This window comes from Macrotis lagotis, chromosome 1, assembly GCF_037893015.1.
Source record: "Macrotis lagotis isolate mMagLag1 chromosome 1, bilby.v1.9.chrom.fasta, whole genome shotgun sequence".
Taxonomy (NCBI): domain Eukaryota; kingdom Metazoa; phylum Chordata; class Mammalia; order Peramelemorphia; family Peramelidae; genus Macrotis; species Macrotis lagotis.
This window is the reverse complement of record NC_133658.1, coordinates 897877463-897898301: the sequence shown is the minus strand read 5'-3', so window position 1 is coordinate 897898301 and position 20839 is coordinate 897877463. Positions and strand designations below refer to the sequence as shown.

At 37.3% G+C, this 20839-nt stretch overlaps 1 protein-coding gene across 3 annotated transcripts in view; it reads right to left on the bottom strand.

Annotated features, from left to right (window-relative positions):
• SSU72 (SSU72 homolog, RNA polymerase II CTD phosphatase) overlaps nt 1-20839 on the bottom strand; it is a 43351-nt gene that overhangs the window by 10546 nt on the left and 11966 nt on the right. For all 3 annotated transcript variants that reach the window (XM_074218731.1, XM_074218732.1, XM_074218733.1), the window contains exon 2: nt 18453-18596. In XM_074218731.1, the coding sequence (XP_074074832.1) occupies nt 18453-18596 (144 nt within the window). The remainder of the gene's footprint in view (nt 1-18452; nt 18597-20839) is intronic.

The window sequence follows — 20839 nt, the reverse complement described above, 5'->3', positions numbered from 1 at the left end:
ACAAAATTTACCTTAAAAAAAACCAGCTTTTATTGAAGTGGGTTACAGTGTTCATTTTTTGCACCAAAAGGGAGTGAAATATTTTATTCTGCTGAAAGAATTTCAAATGGGTATTCATGTTGTATAGCGCCTAGACTCCACAGAGAAAAATCTTCTGTGCTAAAAAAATATTACTGTGAATTTGAGCCATGGGCTCACATGACAACACAGAGAGAAAAAGCACAAACACATCAGAAGGGATGGATCCTGGCCAGGATAGGTGTCTATTACGTAAGGTCTATTAATAGGAGGGCAGAAAAGGAGAAGTATTCACTGCTCCAGTAGATATTCCCTGTACTCGCCTGCTTTGAGATTTACTGATGATCTCCAAGTACCTCATTCCTGCTATTCAGACTGCATAGGACATGACATCACAAACCTGTCTCAGATTTGCATTGGTGTGAAACTATGGCTAGATGATCACAGTTAAGGAGGTCTGCTGATATACAATCTTCAGAATGAAAAATGCAGGAATTCAAAAAATACAATCCTAAAACTGCAGATTCTCTATTAGGGGCTAAATAAACTAGATTTATCTGAGAAATTAACACAAGAGTTTATGAGGTGAAGAAAAGCAACAGTAAAAGTCAAATGAACTGAATTTGTTTAGCAGCAGAGGAGGAACCGGAGATAGGGAGGAAAAGGGGAGCAACAGTTAGAAGGTCAGTTCTCCAGGAAGGAAAAGAAAATGTGAAAAGGTATTTGAAAAGCACACAGCAGGGTCATTTAGGCAAAGGAAATTCAGTCTTTTCCCAAGTTCCTGATTTTTTTTTTTTTTACCATTGTTCACTGTGCTTCTCTGACTGCCTTCCAAATAATTTATTAATTCTTCATGGAGATTTTAGCAGGCCAGCCACCAAGCCTCCTATTAATTAGCAAGAGAACAAATCCCTATGCAAAGAGAGATCTTGTTATCCTTGGTTGGTTCTGAGAAGGAAAGAATTTCCCCAAAGAAAGCCTCTGGTCTTCCCAGCAAATCACGTGCTATTTTTTATCAAACAGCATAGCCATAGAAACAGGTGATGCAACTATGGGTCACTTATATTTATCCCACTTAGCTCCACTCCAATCCCTGAGATGAGACTTGTGCTGGAACAAAGAAGTCTAATACTGGAAAAATATGTGAACACTTAACGTTCCCGTTTCAGAATCCAAGGGAAGTAGCTAGTCATTTAAATAGAACATACCTGAGCTTCCTCCACCCACTGGTCTGGGCTACCCCAGAAATTTAAGTCTTTCCTCCCTTCATTTTTGAGGGAATAAGCCTGCCTCTGTTCCCCATTGTGAGTCTTGAGGATTGGGTATAAGAATGATTGAAAATTCTGAGATGCTCTCTCAACCCGTAGATTTCTCACCAAATAGCTTAGCGTTCAGACCCCAAAAGAAGGCAAACAGAAACTACTTAGGGATCTTATTCCAAAGGAGAACAGAAGCCTTGCTACCATCTATTTTAAGGCTTTAGCTCTTATTAACAATTAGATGGATCTGCTAGCCATTGGCCAGCATCGATGAACTGGCTGTGGATCACTTTAAAAAAAATTAGATCACTGGGATATAAGATAGAAGTTGCATAAATACAGAATGACTATAGAAAAAAACCCCACTACTAACCTATTTTTAAGAATTTTAAAGAGAACTAGACGCACAAGACCTATGGCAATAAAGGCCCTGACATCTGACCTGCGAGAAAGGCCTTCCTTTGCAAGGTGTCATAGAAAGAAGCATTCTGGGGGCTACTAAGGTCATGCAGACAAAAACTTTTTCTAGTAAAGAACCTGTCAACTCCAGCTTGCATGTCAAGCACCTTGTGCTCTTAAGAATTCAGTGGCAAGAGATGGTGTCCATTATAAATCCCAATCTTTTACCCCCCCAGGTTGTGATCCCTCTCTCCCACAACCTAGTTGTTTCTTTTTAGTGCTTGCTCTGATTATTAATCTGTGAAGTGGTAAAAAGATTTTTGTTCAATTGTCTACAATAATTTAAAACCCAGCCTTTTAAAAAACGTTTAAAGGAATTTAGTTAAAAATTTTCAGTTGCTTTGCCAAGTGAAACTCCAATTTCTCTGCTTGGGATTCAAAACTTTCCAACATATTACAGAACTTGAGATCTTCTCTGCCCCAACCATCCCCAAATGAAGTTGTCCACCTTCCATCTTTGCTCAGGAATACCATTCCTCCACCCTTTTTTCGAAGGGTCTCAAGGTAGTCTTTGGATTGGTTTCAAAGGCTACCACGTTCATCCTTCACATCCGTTGCTTCCCCTGATCCAATCCCTCCAGATAACCTTCTCCTGATACTTCATAAGGCCTTTGTTTTGCAACTCTTTAATGCACTTATATCAGTGTATTAGTATTTTATGAGCTATATGAGAACAGGTTGTGAATTTTCTAAACATGGCTTGACCCTAAGAAAAGGTCTTGGCACATGATTTCTACAAAGCAGATGCTCAACATTTGCTGAATGTATCTATGTAAATAATTCATTAGCAGAATATTTACTTCTGATTGGACAGTAAAGAATTATAACCTGCTCATTCACATATGAAGAAATTTAATCTAAAGAAATTAAGTGACTTGCTTGCAGTCATTCATGTGGGTGTTGGAAGAAATATTTTAACCTAAGACTTCTGACTCCAAATGCATGCCCAGTGGGGTCTTTACCTGGAGTTACAGCTATTCTATGCAGGTTCTAGGGGGTGCCCACAAAAAAAGGCAGCTCTCGACCTTAAAAAAGCTACCGGTTTTACAGGTAGCACCTTCAGGGAACTTTTTTTAACAAGGTGATGGGGTTGAGTGACTTGTCCAAGGTCACACAGCTAGGTAATTATTAAGTGTCTGAGGAAGGATTTGAACTCAGGTCCTCCTGACTCCAGGGCTGGCTACCTAAGCTGCCCCTAGGGCACTTCTTAAAATAGGCCTAAAACCCTTTGGCATGACTTTTCCCAAAGAGAAACTAATAGAACTCAAGCAAAACTCCTTATGAGGAAAAAGAACACTGAAGAATTGATCATTTGTTCAATGTACAACATGGAAACAAAATAAAAACTGACAGATTGCTTGTCATGGGGGTGGGTGGGGGGAGGGAAGTAAGATTGGGAGAAAAATTGTAAAACTCAAAGAAAATCTTAAAAAAAAAAATCAATCATTTGTGACAAACTCTCCACAAAAATCAGGGTCCTCAAGTGATGGTAATATGCTTTAGACATACTCCTTGATTTTCAAATTTCAGTTAGATATAAAAATACATTTTCCATGCCCAAAACAGGTACCTCAAACATCCTCAGATTGTCCCTTCAATGAATTTAGGACAGTCCATGGAGAAGGGATGAAAACAGCTAAATGCTTGATTCAGCCACATCCCAACCTCCAGCTCCTTACAGGTAGCAGCCATTCGTCTTGGTACTTTAAAAACTGGTCAGTAATAAGAAAATTTAAAAAATATATATCAAAGGAGTTTGAAGAACAGAGAAAAGATTTTGTGAAGGCCCAAATGTTAAGGGTCTTTGTGCTGATATGACGATGGCCATATCCTTAAGGAAGAAAATCATATGCTAAATTGTGCAAACCAAAAACCAATTATCTACGGAATCTAGAATCTATGTTAAAGATGATGTAGAAAGGGATAGAGCACAGACCATGCCAAAGGACTTAAAAGACTAAGGATCTATAGATATTTTTGTACAATCAATGTTGTAATTCTAGCAGATACATTATGAAAGAAAGCTGAGCATCAAAGTAAAATTCTATTGTAAAGTAATGGTATCAAAGTGAAAGACCCTGTCCTGAACAAGGATGTTAACAGCTACATGAAGATGCTCGGGTCCAGAAGAGAGAGGCAAAGGACAAGGAGAGCTCAAGTTGGAGTAGCACACCTAGAGGAAACCAGAGAACCCAGAGAAGAAAATCTCATGTTGCTTTACGGCCTTCCGGACCCCTTCCATTTGACAAGTTGAGGCAGGCCATCCCCACACCACCAAGTTATAGATGCAACTCGGTGCAGTGACACCCAAAAGAACTATACTGTGTGCTCAATGCTTGGTGATGACTCTTGAATAAAAGGAAAATCTGGCCTATTTCCTTTACCCATTCCTATCGAAACTCAAGGCAGACAGTCTCAAATCCTCAGGCTATCCTATTCCCTTGCTGTTTCAGTCCCTCTTCCCCATGGCTACCTCCCTGATATGCCCCAGGGTGGGAGCTCCTCTTCACCTCCTTATCTCTCCTTGGGAAGCAACCAAGCTGTCATGAGTTTTGACTGATCTCATTCTCAACTGAAACTAGTCAAATATAATTCTTCCTCACTTTGGATTACAAAAAATTTCATGCTCTCTAAAAATGCTGAAAATGTCAAGAGCTGAAATAAAATCAAAGGCAACCGAATACTAAAGAGTGGAAATCAGAATGTCTTGAGGTAAAAGTAAAATTTGTGTTAGGTTCATTGAGACAGTCCCAAATGGTACTAAAGGATGGGCATAATGAAAAGCTTCCACATGAGAAAAACAGATGAACCCACACAGTTACCAGCACTTTATTTATGCCACGTCCTTTATAAGAATGTTTCCCAGTTGATGCATGTGTATAAAAGCCTTGTGAAACTGAAAAATGTCAAATGTGTTTGAGAAGGGAAATCATTCAATTGTTCCAGGTACAGATCTAGACACATAACTAACTCTACTACTGTCCACCTTGCTGCTCAATCAGACAAGTACCCCAAATAGCAGATCCCCAGTCTCTGGTCTAGTTCTAGGAATTTTTTTCTCCATCTGAAGTTTCAGAGAGAAACACAGAAAGGCTCTTGGAGTATGGAGGATTAATTTAGCTTAGAGTCACTTTTAAGTTGACCTGAAACTAGGCTAAGTCTGTCTCTTGAACCATCAGTCACTTCTTCGTAGGGCTTCCTTATTGAGTATTCTCAAGTTAATAAGAAAAAGAGTAAAGTTTTGTAACTTCTAATTCTTCCATAGGGAAGAATCTTCAAATAGTGGGGTTTTTTTTTTTTATCAATACAGGACAATATTGTTGGTTTCTAATCTAAAACTATAAAGGATGGCTATTGGCTAGCTATTAATGCACAGGCCCCAGACATCATATGCTTCCAAAAAGGTCTGGATATTATTCTTCTTCCTCCTGTGCAGTTTAGTGATCATACCTACATTCACTGAATTTATTTCAAAAGGAATATTAATGGTTTAAAGTAGCCTACCTATATATACTACTTCTAATAGTTTTACCTATAGAACTAAAACTTCACACCAAACTATCAAGAACTCATTTTACAAGTTTTCTAAAGATTTCCTTCAAACACCTGGTGCCCAGGGTTTAACTAGAGCTTTTTCCACTGCCCTTTAAAATGCGATAGGGTCATAATGCTCCAAAAGTAAGGTATATTGGGGGTTCCCTTGAAGGCACCTGATCTAGTCTGAAATATGCATTTTGAAGTGAAAGGTAGATCCTCAAATATCATGCCTGCAGAGTTTACATGAAATACTCAGCTACCCCCTGGGGATCTGGAACCCAAGGTTCAGTTAGTTTCATTTGAAAATGTTATAGGGCAGCTAGATGGCATAGTGGCTAAGGCACCAGCCCTGGGGTCAGGCAGACCCGAGTTCAAATACAGCCTCAGACACAGACCTTGGGCAGGTCACTTAACCCCATTGCCTTAAATTAAAAAAAAAAAAAATCAAAGTACCAGGAGAGTCAAACCATGGAGAGAAGAAATTAAGTACCAAGAGTCTGATAAGGTTAAAAATGCCCCTCATTCACAAATACAACCCTCCCCCCCTTTTTTTGATGATATAGACTCAGTTTCAGATGACCAAGGGTTAGAATTCTATACTTTCTGAAGAACTGTCAAGAGAACTCTGAACTAAAATGTCTTGTGCCATAGAGACGCGAGTAGATTTTTTAACAAAATACTCACAAAATGTTACATCTACTCAGATCAGATCTTTCAAACTTCCTGGGAGTTCAAGGTATCAAGACAATACAGTCCAATAATTAAAGATTTGTTTTCCTTAGATGAAATTATTCTGATAAGCAATGTGTCTCTAGGTCAGAGTTGTCCAACCTTATTTTTATATTTTGATTTGCCATTTTAGTGAGAGCTCTGCAGTATCATTTACAAAGCATTTAGTAAGCCCACAGAGGGCAGCATAAAATCACACTGCAGCATTTTGGACAGTCCTACTTTAGGTTACCACATAATCAAAATTTATTTAAGACTATTCTTACATATTATAGTGGCTCAGCAATAGCACTGCTCATAGGGAAAATGAAAAAAATGTTGCAAAGTAGAAGAAAATTTCCTGTTAGAGGTGATGGGAGATAGCCCCTCCAAAAGGTCAACTGTTTTTACTGCCTAATCTAAAAAGGAGGGAAATAATTTGCAAACATAAGATTCTAGCTAATGTAGGTTTTTAAAGTTGCCCAAGCTTGGGGGCGTCTAGGTGGCTCAGTGGATAAAGCAACCGGCCCTGGAGTCAGGAGGACCTGGGTTCAAATCAGGTCTCAGACACTTAATAATTACCTAGCTGTGTGGCCTTGGGCAAGTCACTTAACCCCATTTGCCTTGCAAAAAAAAACCTAAAAAAAAGTTGCCCAAGCTTCCAAAAAATTCTGAAAGATTCTGCAAGAGATCAAATAGGGGAATAAAAGGACTATGTCAGTTAATTCACTCAACATAAGAGCAGCACAGAGCCTAGAGAAAGTCAACAGCTTCCTTAAATGCTCTAATATGACAACTGCTACAGGCAACCTTATGTTTAGTTAAATAATCATTGATCATATCTAAATAACCTCAATACATTTGGTGTTTGGACTTCATAAAAGCAGAACAGAATAAAACTCCATCTTCTAAGGACTACTATGACTTTAACTCATATTTACTCTAAAAATACTCAAGAATGCTTATCCCAAAAACACCAGGCAGACCCTAAGAAAGTGACTGCTAATTGCAAACCACTAATTCTGGAGTCAAGAAGATAGGTGACCTTATGGAAGTCATTTAATCAGGATTCATGCTAGTTAGTTTCCTCTCTGAAAATGGGTACTAGACTACCTATCACTCACTCCCATAATAGTTGTGAGGCCCAAATGAGGCATTTCTAAAGTGTGTTCTAAGTCTTAAAGCCATTATATAAATTCAAAACTTAAAAATGCCATGTTGAAGTACTATTACACAATTGTCAGATTAAAAACGAGAGATCAACACATCAGAGGAATCTACTTAGTAGCAATTTCTTTTGAAGGAGGCTGTACAATCAACCTTTTAACAGATACTACCTACACTATGGCATTAACATATGCAAGAAACTCCACCCCAGAAACAGCAGAGCATTGCCTTTTGATTGGTCAAGTGATGAATTGCATTCATGGTAATCATCCATGCCCTCACCTGGTCATCCCTGTGACCACTTGGAAGTCCACTAGCAAGGACTGAAAATACAATCTGTGATCAGGGAACCAGGAAGGCTTGAGGATTTAACCAAACCTCAGTAACAAAAAAGTAATTAACCAAATGACTTCTGACATCCAGTTTTGGTATTATTCACTACAACTGAAGCTACTATGGTCATTGAATTCAAACAATTTTAGGTAAATAATAGCTCATTTGTAAGTCACAATAGCTATATTTTTAGTTTTAGGCTATATAGAAAGACATTAATTTTACACAGGCCCAGTACTGAAGATTCTCATATCAAAAGTTCAATTCTTAAACTTTATTTTGAAAATAATCACTAATCTCTCTAGGTCTCAATGAGGAGATGTAATAACTTTTTATGTGTGGTACAAGAGTTTAGTATCATTGCTTCCTTTATTTAAAAAGGAAAAAAGTCTGAATTTAGCAGTTCAAAGTATTTCAAGTATATGACCCAGAAGCTATTGATAATGGGACCTCTTAAGATCTGAAGAAGGAAAAATAATCTAACTCACTTCACCAGGAAACTTGAAGGCAAAGGACGCATAGTTAATTGCCCATAGGTCTGGATTTGATTTCAGGTTCTCTTGACAAGAAATCCAGGGCCCTTTTCATTAAGTCAGATAGCAACTATATAAACTCTTAAATTATTCATGCCTTAAATACATTTAAGTGTATGTAGAGATTACAAATTAAAGGACCATTTTGTCACACCAGTAAAATTGCTTTTACAGTACCCAAGGCCTGTTCATTGATTTTTTAAAAAGCTAAAGTTGTCTTTCAAAGCCTAGCCCCATTATATATAATATACATGAGGCTTGACTCTAGGTATTTTGAATACAATGTACTTTTTTAACAGCTTTAATGGGTTAACAAATGAATTCATTTATCTGCAGTGAGGGAAATAAGCTGGTAGATTTCTGAATCTGAGAACTCCCTTCTCTGGACCTAAGGTTGTTTTATTTTATTATCCATTTCTCTAGGTCTCGGGGATACATTTTTACATTTTCACCTAGAATACCTGTGGTGCCATCACTGTTATGAAATTAAATGAAGGAAGATTGTAAACTTTCCCGGGGAATCAATTTACTCCAACTATTTATTTTGAAAGGGAGTAACTTTTATGTGGTTCTAAAATCTATCAGCACCCAGACAGCTATTGCACTAAATGGAAAAAGTCAAACATAAAAATCAAAAGAACCAGCTGTGTTTATTTGGCCTTACTAATGTCTAGTCTGGCTATGAACAAGTAAGAGTTCTGGGAAGCTGGATGGTTCTATTATGTCCACTATTATGGCTGCTGAACTTAAAAAAATCATTTAACTGTTTTCAGTCTTCCAAACAATGGTTTTGAATTAATCATTAGATACCTATAGCCATGTCATGAGTTATCTGAAAAATATACTGTTGGCTTGGACACTTGCTTCTTAACATAGATGACATAAAAAAAGTTATGTTCCTCCAAGAAAACAAAATAATCCAATGAACTGGAGTAGGGGAGAGGGAAAAGCCTGTAACTTAAAAGAAGACTCGGGATTATTCCAAGCATGGACAGGATTTTAAGACCAAGGATTTGTTTTCTTCTATCCCCAAATATTAGCATTTGGCTCCGAATATTGCTGCTAAGCAGGGATGGGTTGATGTTGTATATGTGTACATATTTAGTGCTCTATATACATACACACAGACAATCCATTTTCACTGCAATGTCATTTGGGGCTTTGACCTGTGTTGCATAAAGCAAGGTATCACAATTGGAGAGTACAGTCGAAGCCAGTGAGTACTGATGAGGTCAAAGAAAAGCCAACAGTTTTTCCATGGCTCAGTAAGATGCAGCATGTAGTATGTAAAAAAACAAAAAAGCCACACTGGGTATATAAAATGCTTTCACTCTTTATATCCTAAGAGTGGCAAAAATGCACCTCAGATGATATAAGATGATATATCACTTGGGAGAAAAAAAAAAGATGAAGCTTCTTGCAATAGATGACTGATACTTATTCAATGCAACTCTTATGACAAAAGGGTTCCAGTGGCAGCTGAAAATAGACAAAGTAGTAAAGGAATCTTCATTCTCCCAATGTAGCCTAAGTGACAATCTGGAAACAAGAGGACACAGGTATCACTGGGCCAGTGGAGATACCATAGCCACATAAAGGTCTGTGAACTGATAGCCTGAGCCAGAGGTGCAGACCCAGACTGCTTGGCCCGGATCAGGGAGGAGTCCCAAGATTATTCTCCATACAGGACTAGAAGGCCAGTAACATGATCCTTCATTTTCTAGGGCCTATCACTCACTCATCATAAAACTGTTTATTTGATATTGAGACTAGAGCCCCCCCCCCCAGGAGCTTTCAACTGACTACCATACAAGCATAAAAGTACACAAAAAAGAGATAAAAAATGTCATCAACAAAATCTATGACTGAAAGAGATGGGTTGGTCTTATGGTGAGAGAAAGGAAAATCAACAGATGACACAGTCAATGACACAGTCAACGGGTTAACCAAGTTTCAAGGCAACTCAAAACAAGATGTTCAGTCTGCTGGCTAGGCAAGCACAAGGCTGTTTTCAACTTCCTGACTACATGGATACCTACTTTTGATAAGATCACAGATATATACCATAGCATTATTACTGGTGTGGATTACAAATCTAAATATGCTGCAAAGATCATAAGCATTACTGCAACTTAACCCTACTGGAAATAAGACTTCAAAAGATTTCTGAGACAAAAGGCATGGTTTTTTTTTTATCTTCAAGTTGTAATGCAAATTTCGAGAAGAGTCAACTATCTGAGAGTTCTACTCATTCTTTTCCTAGCAAAATGACAGCAATTACATAAATTCCTAATTGAGGCATATGTAGCTTGTCACTTAAATGACAGAGGGCCCTCCCAAAGTGTTTTGGGGCAATTATTTATTCTAACCTGTAAATAGGTTTAGCCACTTTTCTCATTTTGGCAATTTCTAACTAGAATCACTGATCTAGGAAATATCTAAGAACTTGATAAAAGTAGCTCTGAGTAACCAAAAAGATCAAATGGATAGGGGAGGCTAGGTGGCACAGTGGATAAAGCACCGGCCCTGGAGTCAGGAGTACCTGGGTTCAAATCCAGCCTCAGACACTTAATATTTACCTAGCTGTGTGGCCTTGGGCAAGCCACTTTAACCCCATTTGCCTTGCAAAAACCTAAAAAAAATCAAATGGATAAAAAATGTCAGTGTGACAACCTGGACACCAGCATCTTTGAATTTTCTGTCCTCTAGTCAAAAACAAAAGTATTCTAGTTTAAAAAACAAAAACATCTGCTAAAAGCTTGAGTCAGCTCCAGGTCCAACCTTATCAGTATTCTAGGAATATAACCTGTCTTTTTATCAACAGGGTCATTTAATAGCATCTACCAAACTGAAACTGATGTTTTGAAGACGTGAATGGAAGCTAGTTCCAAGAGGAATCTGCAATTTGGCAAAATAATTCCCAATTGTCTAACTTCAATGAATTTTCATATGCTCTTTTATTATCTTGTAAATAGGACTGGTTACCCCCAAGGCACCTGGATGGGTCTGTAAACTAACACTGCTCCCTACAATTAACTACTTTGAGTCTCAAACAATCTGCAAATATGGTGGAAATCTACAGATCTACTAAACAGAATAATTTAGTCATCACTGGCTAATTAAAGCCAGAATCATACATTATAAATACTGAAAAAAAAACGACCCCCCCATACTTGAAGAGAGTATCTCATTCATTTATTATGGAGTCTAATTTTAAAACTTATTCATTTGTATTGAATTAACTCCCTTCTCATAATAGAAGATAACTATATACAGCAAAGGAAGAGATTAACTGCTTTAAGATATAGTGAAAAAGACTAGGGAATAGATCCTTAGATAAATGAGGCAGGAATAAGATGCAAATCAAAGGATTATTGTGGAATTTGGCCAAGGAGACTACAGTTCCTGATTTTAAAAATACTGAAAAGGTTGCAGAGTATAATTAAAGGGATGGAAGACCTCTAAGAAATGTTGAGTCAAAGGAGTGTGCCTTGAATAAAAAGAGGGTTATGATGTGATTCAGGAGATTTAAGTCATTTCAATCACTGTGATGAACAATGAGAGTGACAGGATAATTGCTCTACAGAAGAGGAAATGTACTTTTACTGCTTAAAATTTGGCTAGATTGAAGAGAAAGCCTAAGATTACTATATAAATTACTAACCAGGATTGTAGAATGTGTCACTAGTGTTCTTAGAGGTTGGAAGTGACAGTACAACTGAGCAGTATGATACATTCACCTTAGAACCTGGGTCTAGACCTTAAGATGCCTTCTGCTCCTATCATTGAAGAACATACTTTCTTATCTTGTCCTTTTCTTCCTCCACTTCAGACTAAGATGTATCTCCTGAGGTAATGAGTAGAAATAAGCCCACCAACCAATGTCCACATGCCCTCAAATAGCAAAGTTAGAAGATGAACAGCCTTGGTGTCAAACTAGATAATGAAGTACCTCCCTCCTATCAACGTACATCACTCTGGAGTTAGGAAATAGATATTGTCAGATGTGTATCATCCTTTAGTTATGTGATAGGATTTGGTGGGGTGGGGAAGAATCAAAGGGAAAGCCTTGTTAGAAAGAAAAACGCAACAGATCTCTAAAAATTTTGGGCATGGAAAGTAAATTCAAATCTTACCTATCCAGATAATAAACTTTGTTAAGGTGAACAATTGCAAAGTTCAATGCTTTGCTTCTATTAAGACATTTAATGTGGATTTGTTTATATATTACATTTATATAGTTTTTAAAGGTTTGATCACATTTAAATTTTTTTTTTATTTAAGGCAATGGGTTTAAGTGACTTGCTCAAGGTCACACAGCTAGGTAAGTAAGTGTCTGAGACCATATTTGAACTCAGGTCCCCCTGACTCCAGGGCCTGTGCTCTATCCACTGCCCAACCTAGCTGCCCCAGATCACTTTAATTTCTAATGAATTAGGCTTCTCAAATCCTGAAGTTCAATTGAGATCATATTAACAAGTGAACTTAGGGATAATTTTTATTTAAAACAAAATTTTACTTTTATATTTCAAAATACCATTATACATTTTTGTGATAACTTTTTTGAAAGTCTAATAATTTTTCATGTTTTAAATGGCTATTGAAGCACTTTTTAATTTTTAAAAGAGCACAAAGGACATTTAAAAACCTATTTTAACAATGTGTATTCTAGAGAAGTGCCAAGTCAGATGCCCGCTCCCATTTGAGATTTCCACCGTTTGTGTAGAAGGTTCAGGCACTGTTGTCTTTATTGGCACCTAAGCTCAGAGGAAGTGGTCTTTGTTTTCCGTAATTCTGCCCTGGCAATTTCATCCTAATAATTCCTCCCCCTAAACTTGACCATTAAAATGGCCAAGTCTTACCTATTCTTCTTATTTTAATCATTCGGTTCACTATAACATAAAGGAAAAAAGAGCACTGGACTAGGATTCCTAGTCCCTGCTCTGACACTTACTCACCATCCGACCCTAGGAAAGCCCTTTAATCCTTCATATTTTTTCTTCATCTGTAATTAGGAATACTTCCTGCCCACCTCAGAGCGAGATGTGAGATTAAGCTGAAAATGTTACAAGTGCTAGCAAATGATTCCCAAGGTGACATTTGCTAGAAGCAGACATAGTTGTGGGATAAAGAGTTAACCTTCATGCCAGAGTTGATCTGGGCTCAACACCTGAATCTGACCCAAACAGGCTCTGGGACCCTGGGCAAGTCACTTAAATATCTCAGTGCTCTTGGCAACTCTTAAGGCTTTAAGCTGCAGAGATGATCCGGATCAGCACTGGAAGAGGGATCTTCCCTCCTCCTCATTCCCGAAGGAGTTCCACATATCAGAGATATCACAGGTCCAGGCCCCATCCTTATGCAAATGGAACCAGTTTTTATTAGTAACTCACTTTTTAGATTTTATGGCTTACAAAGCATTTCTACCCAGGAACCCTGGGAGGCAGGTAATTTGAAGATTATCATCACCACCTGCATTTTAGAGAAGCTGATCCAGAGGCTAAGAGGAAATGGCTTGTCTTTGGCCACCCAATTTTAAAGGATGGCATGCAATAGCTATACCCCCCCCCAACCTGGGCTCCCAGGGCACAATAGAGTCACCCATCTACTTAATATCCCAACTGCCTCAGGAGTATCACAATGGCTTCTGACTCAGAAAGCCTGTAAACTTACTCTCAAGCTCAGCTATAAAGTTACTGGTTCAAAAATACTATTCCCTAAGAGAGTCAATTAAGTTATGGCTTTAAATTATTTTTCCTCCCACTTATTTGAAAATGGCTACTTGTTGGCAGCACTGCAACCAAAGTTGTTCTTTATATATCTGGATGACTATTATTTTCATTATGAAATTAACTAAAGCAGCAAATCTTGACTCTAAGGCCTATAAAAAATATTTCTCTTAAGAACACTGCTAAAACTTGAAAAAGGAATTCTTGTTCTTGTAGAAATTTGGGAAAGTTATAAAAATAGCTAAAAGTGAAGAAAGGAGGGCAAAGAAAAGTCAACTTTTTTTTTTAAAAATATAATTAAGGAGACAATGTTCTTATGGGAGCCTTGAGGAGCAGCACCATTTCACCTCTGGACAAGCTCAGTTGTGATTTTCAATGTGACAACTGAGGGTCAAACTCATTCATTAGAGCCAATCTAAAGTATTTCCAAAGGAGGGAAAAATAATTTTAAACTGTAACCCAATGGCTCATTTCAGTGATAAATTAATATGGTATACATTAGAGGACATTTGTTATGATGTGGCTTATTTTGGACCTGAATTCTGATCCAACTGCAAATATTAGCCATGTTCCCAAGCAAGTCATTTAACTTCTGTGACTCAATTTCCTCACCTGAAAAATTGGTAACAACATTCTATGGCCTCTGAAGGTCTCTCTTCAAGCTCCAAAGCTACCATCTTATGATCTATGTTGATATAGGGCACCAAGTCTTTCTAGACCTATTTTCTCATTTGGAAAGTGAAGATGAAAAGTATATTGCAAAATACAACATGTCAACTTCATCAGCAATGACATGTCTTTTAATTTTAATCTAAAAACTCACCTAAATGAAGCATCCTATCCTGCCTCTCCCCATACAAAAATCCTAAAATGTGACTTAAAGCTGAATGTCAAATATCTCCCCTTCAGTCATTTATTTCCTTAGGTATTCCTAACTGAATTCAATTTCTCCACCCAATTGGGGAAAAAAAATCAACTTTGAAACAATATCAATGTGACCTGAAAATGATATACTTAAAAGGGAAAGGGACAGATTTGAAAATGAGACTGATATGAAAGATAAAGTCATCATTTAATAGTCAGAAAATGCAGTATATACCTTAAGGGAAATGGATTAATAGGAAATACGATATAAAAGTATCACTTTAATTTTAAAAAGTTTCCTAATTTTGGAGCTATTAGACCTCAAGTCTAATTTTTTTCTCCTAGAAAGAAAAATCCAGTTTTCTAGAGCAAAACAGTAAGTTAAATGCCTGTACTTGGATCAGAATCATTCTGCTCATTGCCTCCTGAAATAGCCCATTCAATTGAAATTAGAGGCTTTTGATAAATTTAAAAGGGCAACTAAGGAGCTTTCATTTTCACTGATCCTATATCATATTATTCCATAAACACTGCACTATCTTTGCTCTAACATTAGCTTTCTGATCACCTGCTACTTCATCCAAGGGAATGTTTGGTTTTTCTTTCCCCTCACTAAACTTGTTTTTAATATTGTGATAAAAAAAACCTTAACACCCTTAAACCCCCCATCCTACTTGGCCCATTTAATTCTCCCCCTTTAAAATTTAAAAACAGGAGGACGTGAGGTGGGGCTGTAGCTGTTCCCCGATTAGGCAGTGAACCCCATGTACAGCGAGTCTCTTAGAACATTTGGGAAACACCTCTTTGACCTGGCTGCCCATCTTAGTGTTTGACAGCAGTTTGAGTTGTACCTCACCATTCCTAAGTCAGGTCTGGTCTTGGGTTTTTGCTTTGGTTTACCTCGGCTGTTTCCCCCATGCCACCTCAGACTGATGTCCATCTCTGCAGCATCTCACCAAGGACTGGAATGAATTCTTTTCGAAGAGATGTCACTTGCTTGACGTAGTCAAAGGATGTACTTGAGAGTGGTTTAGTTAAAAACCTCTCACCAAATACCAAAAATAATTTATCTGTCAAGCCCAATCTTGCCCTTTTCCTCTGACCCACCCCACCTAGAACAGAAACCCCATTTCTGAAGAATAGTGAATCAAAAGGCAATTCCTGAGTACAAGGAAGATCCAGACAGTGACAGCAGCATCCCTAGGAAGTAAAAAGGCCATTGTGACCCATCTCTTCACCTACTGTAGAGTGCAGGCTCTTACAAAGGCCAAAGTTGTGTGGCAGTGTTCCAGTCCTTTGACCACTAAAACCATCCCCCATCATCCTACCATTCACAGAATCATAGAACTTTAAGAGTTGGAAGGGACCTTAGAGAAAGCTAATCCAAACTCCTTCCCCCTCTTTATACAGATGAGTTAACTGAGGAGAAAGGACTTAGCAGTGGTCAGAGGCTAATCCAACTCCCTGTTTACAGATGAGGAAACTGAGCCCCAGAGAAAGGACTTGCCAGTAGTCACATAATCAGTGCCAGCTCTTCATTGCACTCCATATATTCTACCCTCCACTTTCTGTCTTTTGTGTGTGTGTGTGGTCCTCTGGGATAGTTTCGTTTCTCAGCTCTTCTCTTATAGGGAGCTCACTTTCCAGCAGGGTCCCCATATTTGAAAAGCCCTATCCTGATCACCACAAGTACTTCCTCCTTGGGACAGCATAAGAGGGTAACTTGGAACTGGGAGAATTCTCCATTTGGTCATCATAAAGCAGCATCTGGTCACCACTACATCTCCCACCCAAATGTAACATTAAAATCAAGATTTTGATTTAAAAAAACTGTATTGATCCAAATATAAATCACGGCATTTCATTTGATAAGAGCAAATTGATTTTTTCTTCCAAAACTAAAAAGTGAAACAATAGGATTTTCAATATATATATATGGAACAATACAGTGATTCATACTACTAATAGCGTAAAATGTTATGTTGCCCATTTCTAATACAAATAGGCATCAATTTAAAAATTTGAACTCCATTTCATAAAAGGCAGAATATTAAAAATGAGATTATTGCCATGAAATATAAGCTGCTCACACCTGAGTAAAATACCTCTTTCCCCAAAATAAAATTCTAAAGTAGAAGTTTTATAATTAATGCCATCTATCACACTAAAGGGACATAGCAAAACCAAAGTAGGCATATATCACTTTCAAATAATTTGCTATTTTTAGTTACTAAGTGAAGAAATATGGCAAATAAAATGCTGCTTCTCAGTTACAGGGGAAATGATGACTTGAAGATATGCCTCTCTTGCCCCAAGGATGTTGGGGAGTGCAGTGTGTGCATTCAATGATGACCATGCTTCAAGATGCTAAATTTCAAAAAGGAATTACCATCACAAGGCTATATGGCCCTGTGTGAAAGACTGAATTTTCTCTTGCCACTGCATAATGGAAACACCAGATTATGCAGAGTAATATATGTGGATGTTGTCAACAATAACACCAGATCTAGGTACATTGCACTGGTGAATGAGCTATCTGTGTACCTTTAAAAAAATATAAAGCAAAAAACCAAAGACAAGCAAAATTAAATGAGGGAAGGGAAGATAGGAAGAGTAGAGGACACGATGCAACAAACCCCAGGATCTTGCGGTGCTCCAATCTAACACTTTAGCTAGAACCGACCTTCAGGGACATACTTTCAGCCACCTAAGTAACCTACATATAAGTAAAAAACATTTTTAATTCATCCAAAGACAGCAAAAGTTGTGATGTCAATTTCTGGATTTGCATTTCAGTTTCAATTTTCCCAAGTCTGGGTCACATCTCTTAAAATATGGCTCAAAGTCAAGAAAGAGATATAGATGACTTTTTAATGAGCCAAAATGTGTGAATACTGAAGGTTAAGTAAGTCTTTAATGCTAACAAAACCCACTTTTTAGCTTTCACTGAACTGAAATTTGGTCAAATCAAATTTTTCTATTCATAGAAGTTTCCAACAGAAGGATTTCTTACCAAGATTATTTGCTTCCAACATGCCAAATTTGGAACTATATTGAGCCCTGATGTCCCTCCTCACTGTACTATATAATACACAGCTCTGCAAAAACACTATCTATGGGGTTACCAGGAAAAAGGGTAGAGGTAGTTTGGACCTGTGATTTCATCAGTGTGGCCAACTCCCATTGTGGAAATTTCTTCCAACAAAGTAGATCCACAAACTCTATGACTTTGAAGAGAGCCTGGGGCAATGACAAGCTAAGTGACTTGCCCATGGTCATAAAGCAAGGATGAGTTTAGAGGTAGGCTTTGAACCTAGCTCTTCCTGACTCCAAGGTCCACCCACACTCAACCCTTCTGTCCTGATGCCTCTCAGCAATATTTCAGAAAAGATATAGACAGGGTAATGTGAAAAGCATTTCCACTCTCTTCACCAAGGCAAGTCTATTCTGTTTTAACATTATGCCTAAACTTTAGGTTTTGCTAAAGTAATTTTGATTTTACTTTTTTTTCATGACCATAATCCCCAATGCACCCATTTTCAGGACTGGATTTCATATTGGGGAAATCTAGCAAAGTACCAAGAAATGATTAAGTTACGACTTGGGAGTTTTAAAAATTAAATACATTACTTTTAAAAAGGGGGGAGGGGGTTGGATTGCATGCACTATTTAACTGTAGAGCAAAATATAAAATGAGTAATAAGCCCACCTGCTCCCTTTTCATGTAAAATATCTCCCTAAAACTTAAGGTCAAGCTAAGGCACATTCCATATGCTAAATAATGAATAACACCTTCCAAAGATGACCATATTGGTTTTTTTAAAAAGGGCATTCCACTGGGATACAGTTCTTTGTCTTTCCTAAGAAGATCATTGTACATCTGATCATATGTTGTTTTGAAATCATAAACATTCGGCTTGTCTGGTGCTGGTCCTGGAAGTTTCACATGAGTTCCTGTTCCAAAGGATCTGACACTGAATCCTCGTTTGCTGAAAGACATAAGAAGAAAAGATTTTAATTAGACTAACCCTGCTTCAAAATTCCACTAGTTTGGTTGGAGGAAGTAATGTTAGTATACTTGGCTTAAACAAAGTTTTTGCCCCAGTTCTTTATTTAAAAATACAATTTTTAAAATGGTTATGGAAAATCTTATACTATGTATTTCAAAATAAGGTGAGAAGATTCAGAAAGACAAAGGAGTCTTTATTCTACCACCACAGAGCCATTTTCTTAATGAAAAATCCTAACAATACACCCTCAAAGTTAAGGTTCCCTACTTCCTAAAAAAAGACTATTTCACAACCTGTCTTCCCACACACTAAATCACTTTTCTAACACTAAGGCTTTATTTAAAACTTAGTTGACTTTTTTTAAACCATAGCAAATAAACATTCTAGAACCATCAAGTGAGACCCAAAGGACATCTAAACACTGCCCCTGTCTTCATGCTAAGACCAATACTTACCAAAGCAGATTTTCAAAATTTTAAAAACTTCCTGAAACTTTACAACCATTAACATCATAGTCCAATCTAAGGCTTACTACTACCACCACCATCTGTGTGTTAGAGAGACACAGAAACACAAGGATGTTGAATTTTAATGCTACCTGTATTTCAACCTTCTTCTCAAAAACTCTTCAAATACTGTGAGCTGACTTCTATAACTTCTCTAAAACTTCCTTTCTAGTTTAATAATAACCATAATAAAAGTATAAACAAGATGGCAACAAAGTGATGACTATGACTACTGCTTACCTCCTTCACAAACAAATGATTTAAAGTCTAACACTGTATAATAAATCAGGAAAAAAGTGCTTAACTAAAAAGTCTAAGCAGAAGCAGTGAAATGCTGCTTCTGAAGTTGTTATCTTTTGAAAAGTTCTCTCCCTTTTCCACTTCATTTAAGTTTTCTTAAATTTGTCAACTGTGCAATTTGATCTTAAAAGTTCATGAAAAGAATTTAAGATTAGTCCTGATCACTTGTTCTAAGAGTCTTGCCCCATGTTACAGAGGAACACAGGTCTAAGGAGATAGAAGTGCCAACACTATCCAGTCCCTCTGTGAATAAGTAACTCAAGATAAACATCAAAATTCTTAAGGTTTTGAAAATCAAATAGAATTACCTAGCTGTGTAAACTTGGGCAAGAAAAAGAAAACCTAATAACCAAGAACCTTGGATAGGACAACATCAATACTCTTGTACCTATTTTAGATAAATTGTTTCCTTAAACCTCACAATTCTTGGATCATCTTATGCCCTTTCTTCAATGCTGATCATTTCTTTCTCCCTAGAATTGATATCACACCTTAAATAGTTCTCATCTGCTATGAAATACCTGCATTTTTTGTTTCAGGAATCAAATGAATTTGGATAAAAGTTGAATCTGAGAAAAGACACATAATTCAATTGTCCCCCACACTAAATAAGCAAGAGTCTACAGAAGTGAAAAAGCACCAAATCTGTGATGCTAGGCACTTCCAAGAAAAAAAAAATTGGTAACTTGTACAAAACTTAAAAAAAGTTACTTTTTTCTACGTTTAGTCAGAAATCTAAGTTAAATTTTTACATGGGGTTGGAATTCTGAACACGTTCCCTGTCAAAAGGCACAAAACTGCAAGTCTATCTATAATATACTACTAACATGGCCTAGCAAAACTGTAGCAAACCTTCAGTCTATACAGTGCTTTAAGCAACAAGTGCTCCTGAAAATAAATTCCAACCTTTCTCACTACCTTGAATTAAAAATGATTGCAATCATAGTTATACATTTCAGACAAGTAATTTTCAAAAAATATTAATGCTCATACCATTTAGGTCTGTTTCCCAAAGATCACAAAAAAGGGGGGGGGGGGAATCCACATGCACAAAAACATTTTGTACTGGCAAAATATTGGAATTTGAGTGGATGCCCATCAACTGGGGAATGGATGAACAAGTTATGGTATATGAATACTATTCTGTAAAAAACCATGAGCAGCTGGACTTCAGAAAAACCTGCAAAAGACTTAGATGAACAGATGCTGAATGAAGTGAACAGAACCAGGAGAACACTACACAGTAACAGCAATACTGTGTGATGAAGCAGGACTTACCTCTCCTAAAAACAATTCTAAAGGACTGGTGATGGAAAGTATCCACAACCAGAGAAAGAACTATGGATTCTGAATGAAGACCAAAGCTTACTATTTTCCATTTTTAAAATGTTCTTCTCTCTCATAGCTTATTTTCCC